The 3357-nt window shown below is 54.0% G+C and overlaps 1 protein-coding gene across 1 annotated transcript; it reads right to left on the bottom strand.

Annotated features, from left to right (window-relative positions):
- Nucleotides 1-271: 271 nt before the first annotated feature.
- Nucleotides 272-2813, bottom strand: LOC118353562 (olfactory receptor 10J1-like). The gene has a single exon (XM_035711149.2). It carries the CDS (start codon nucleotides 2775-2777, stop codon nucleotides 1845-1847), a length of 933 nt encoding a protein of 310 aa, XP_035567042.2. The 5' UTR covers nucleotides 2778-2813; the 3' UTR covers nucleotides 272-1844.
- Between the last annotated feature and the right edge of the window lie 544 nt (nucleotides 2814-3357).

The raw sequence follows: 3357 nt of genomic DNA, 5'->3' as shown, positions 1-3357 counted from the left end.
GACTAAGCCTAAGGTGTGGGCTTAAGCATCACTCTGTTCAGACGTGATTTCTGTTGAGTGAGAATTAGTCACACATTCTCTTTGAAATTAAATGCACTGGTTTAATGTGTGTGTGTGTGTGTGTGTGTGTGTGTGTTTCCTGGCTCTGTTATGATGATTTAAACTACATTTTAAAAAAGACGAAGAATGGATAGGCCAAAAACACAATCTTTACTGTTGCAAATGTCACTTTGGGAAAATCATACCATCATTTTCTGCAGCATCGAACTATAGGAACTCAGGGGAACGCACTGTTTTCAGGATGGGCGCCTGTCCTATAGAGCTCCGGGCAGCTGTGGGAGGCCCTATGGGGGTTCTATGTGCAAAAATTCAGCAACTTATAAAAATGGGTTGGGAGAGGCTTTGGGGAGTGGGCTGCGTGTGACAGTGAGTGGGGCCTGCTCTCTTTGGGGTCTCCAGTGGGGCTTTCTGAGAAGTAGGCCTGTGAGAATGTTTCCCTTGAACTTGGCCCAAAAGGATTTTGAGGTGCTTTCAGGGAGCCCAGATACGGCAAAGATGAGGCAGCTGCTGTGAGGAGGCAAAGCTTTCATTCTCTCAGGTAACGCTCCTCAAACATGAAGGTTTCTCATCTCGGCCCCTCTACCACTAGGGATCCCAAGTCGCTTGTGTGACGCGCGCTGTCAGTGCATCTTCACTGGGGACGCTTGGACAGTCCTTGAGCAGGAGGCGGATGGTGGGCGGGAAATTTGGATGATGATGATTGCTTTTTTTTAACATCACCCTTTTACGGACTGGAAGACATCTGACAAGCTCGGTCTCTTTTTCACACCAGGCCAAGTGACCCTAAAACCTTACGCCTTTCTCAGGAATCAATACGACCTCTCCCTACGGAAGGCAACAGCAGTAGGAGCCCCGAGACACACAGCCGGGGTTTAGACAAGTGTTCAAACTTGCGAGTTTAAAGCAGGCACCCGACTGTTGGGGGAGCGTGAGTTCAGCAATGCAGAAATGAAGAGAGTGAAGGCAAGACACGCGTCTCTGCTCGGGCGCCCCATGTGCTCATTATCCGGGTCTGAGGCAGCCAGAGGTGGGAGGTGGGGTCCATAGATTTAACTTCAGAAAAGGTCTTGAGATGCTCGCCACCCTCGTGAATGCAGTACAGCGTGTGCGTGACCCCACGGGGAGCGTCTCTAATGTCAGGAAAAGGCAGCTGTGACGAGTTACCTACTAACGTGTGACCCCAAGAGTCTCACCCAGGAAACGGTTCTGATGTGAGCGTCCGTAAAATCGGGAACAAATTTTCATGGGTCTCCAAGGCAGGTGAGGCTGTGGAAGCAGAGACTATGTCTCCTGGAATGTCAGGGTCTGCTGCCCTCGTCTGCCCAGAGGAGAAAGGAACGGGAATTAGGAAGGTAATTCCGGGTGTGCAGGGCACCGGGTGCGTGGCCATGCGCCCCGCGTTTCAGAGCTCGGGATCTGCCTGCCACCAGGTCGCCCTCTCAACTCCTCCTTTCAAATAGGGGTCGTACAGCCCAGTTTCCTGCCATCGGCGAACTGATATCCATCAGCCACCACGTGGCTCGTCACTCCCTCCCAGCTCTCCGCCTTCCGAGCAGCACCTGACCCCTCTCCTGGTGCTCACCGCAGAGATGAGTGGAAGGCGTGGGAGCACGATGATGAAAATGAGCTTCCGGTCAGGGAAACCTGGGCTCCTCACTGCAGCCGCCACGTCCTGCAGCTCTCCCTGGGTAGAGAATGAATGACGAGATCAAAAAAAATTTTTTTTCTCTGAGATCACAAAATACCCAGGAGATGACAGGCCATGTGTCAAACGACCATATATCCTAGGCATGAGGATTTTTGCTGATAGCACGGTGCAGAGCATCCTTGACCTCCTTGTTCCTCAGGGTGTACACCACCGGGTTCAGCAGCGGGGTGATGACCGTGTAGGTCACTGAGATCAGCTGGTCCTCATCCCTGGTGTTCTCCGACTTGGGCTTGAGGTAGGCGATGGAGGCGCAGCCGTAGTGGACGATGACCACGATGAGGTGGGAGGCGCAGGTGGCAAAGGCCTTCTTCCGGCCCTGGGCAGAGCTGATCTTGAGGATGGTGGAGATGATGAGGACGTAGGAGACGAAGACCAGCCCCATGGGCACCACGATAACCAGGGAGCTGATGATAAAGTTAATGATGTCGTGTAGAGTGGTGTCTGCACAGGAGAGTTCCATAACTGGGCGGATGTCACAGAAATAATGGGCCACTTCTCTGTCACAAAAGGGCAGCCTGAACATGGAGGAAATCTGAATTATGGCCACCAGCAGCCCAATGCTGAAAGCGCCCCATACGAGCAGGGCACACACCCTCTTGCTCATGACGACCGTGTACCGCAGGGGGTTGCAGATGGCCACGTAGCGGTCGTAGCCCATGGCCGTGAGCAGGAAGCAGTTGTTGATGGCCAAGGTGATGAAGAAGAACATCTGGGTGGCACAGCCCGCCCGTGAGATGCGTCGGCTGAGACCCATAAGGCTGCAGAGCATCCGCGGTACAATGACCAGCGTGTACACGGTCTCGGACACGGAGAGGACGCTAAGGAAGAAGTACATGGGGGTGTGGAGGTGACGGGCAGAGCCAATAACCATCACGATGACGACATTGCCAGCCAGAGTCAAAAGGTACAAGGTAAGAAATATAACAAAGAGGATGATCTGGTGTTCTCTAAAGCTGGAAAAGCCCTGGAGAACGAACTCACCCACCACGGTGTGGTTCTCGCTCTTCATGGATGGACACTAGGTCTGCAGCGGAGACCCCGGCGACTCGGCCCGTCTGAAGGAGCCAGCGCCCCGGGCCTGCCTAGGGCCAGGAGAAGGTGCGGCGATGGCCCGCTGCGGGACACGTGCAGGTCAACGGGGGCGCCCGTGGCCCGGCGGGGAAAAGGTAGAAAACGCGAGCAAGAAGCAGTTGCACGTAGACAGGCACAGAAGAATCAGCAGGGTGGGGGGGGGGGGACGGCTGCAGGAGGGACCCCCGGGGCAGGTTCGGGTTTGCGAGAGGTTTCCTGGTGAGCCAGAACATGGGTGTTTGCGGGGGACCGGAGCTAAAGAAAGAGAAATAGCAAATGCATAATTTTGAGAAGGATTTTCTTGCGCGTTACAGTTTCAGATTTTCGTTTACCTAAACCAAATCGGCCAACCTCTTCCGCTTTGTTGGAACCACAATTTTGATCATCTTCTTGAAGACCTCACCGTGCGAGGTGCCAAATGGGACAACGCTCTGTGCTGCAAGGGGACGTGAGTGTCTGCTTTGACCCTGTTCCATCCTTTCACAGTCAGCCCCGACTGCCCCCCAGCGGTAGTTTCC

Source organism: Canis lupus, chromosome 38, assembly GCF_003254725.2.
Source record: "Canis lupus dingo isolate Sandy chromosome 38, ASM325472v2, whole genome shotgun sequence".
NCBI classification, from domain to species: Eukaryota; Metazoa; Chordata; class Mammalia; order Carnivora; family Canidae; genus Canis; species Canis lupus.
Note: the sequence above shows the minus strand (reverse complement) of the source record. Positions and strands in the feature narration are given on the sequence as shown.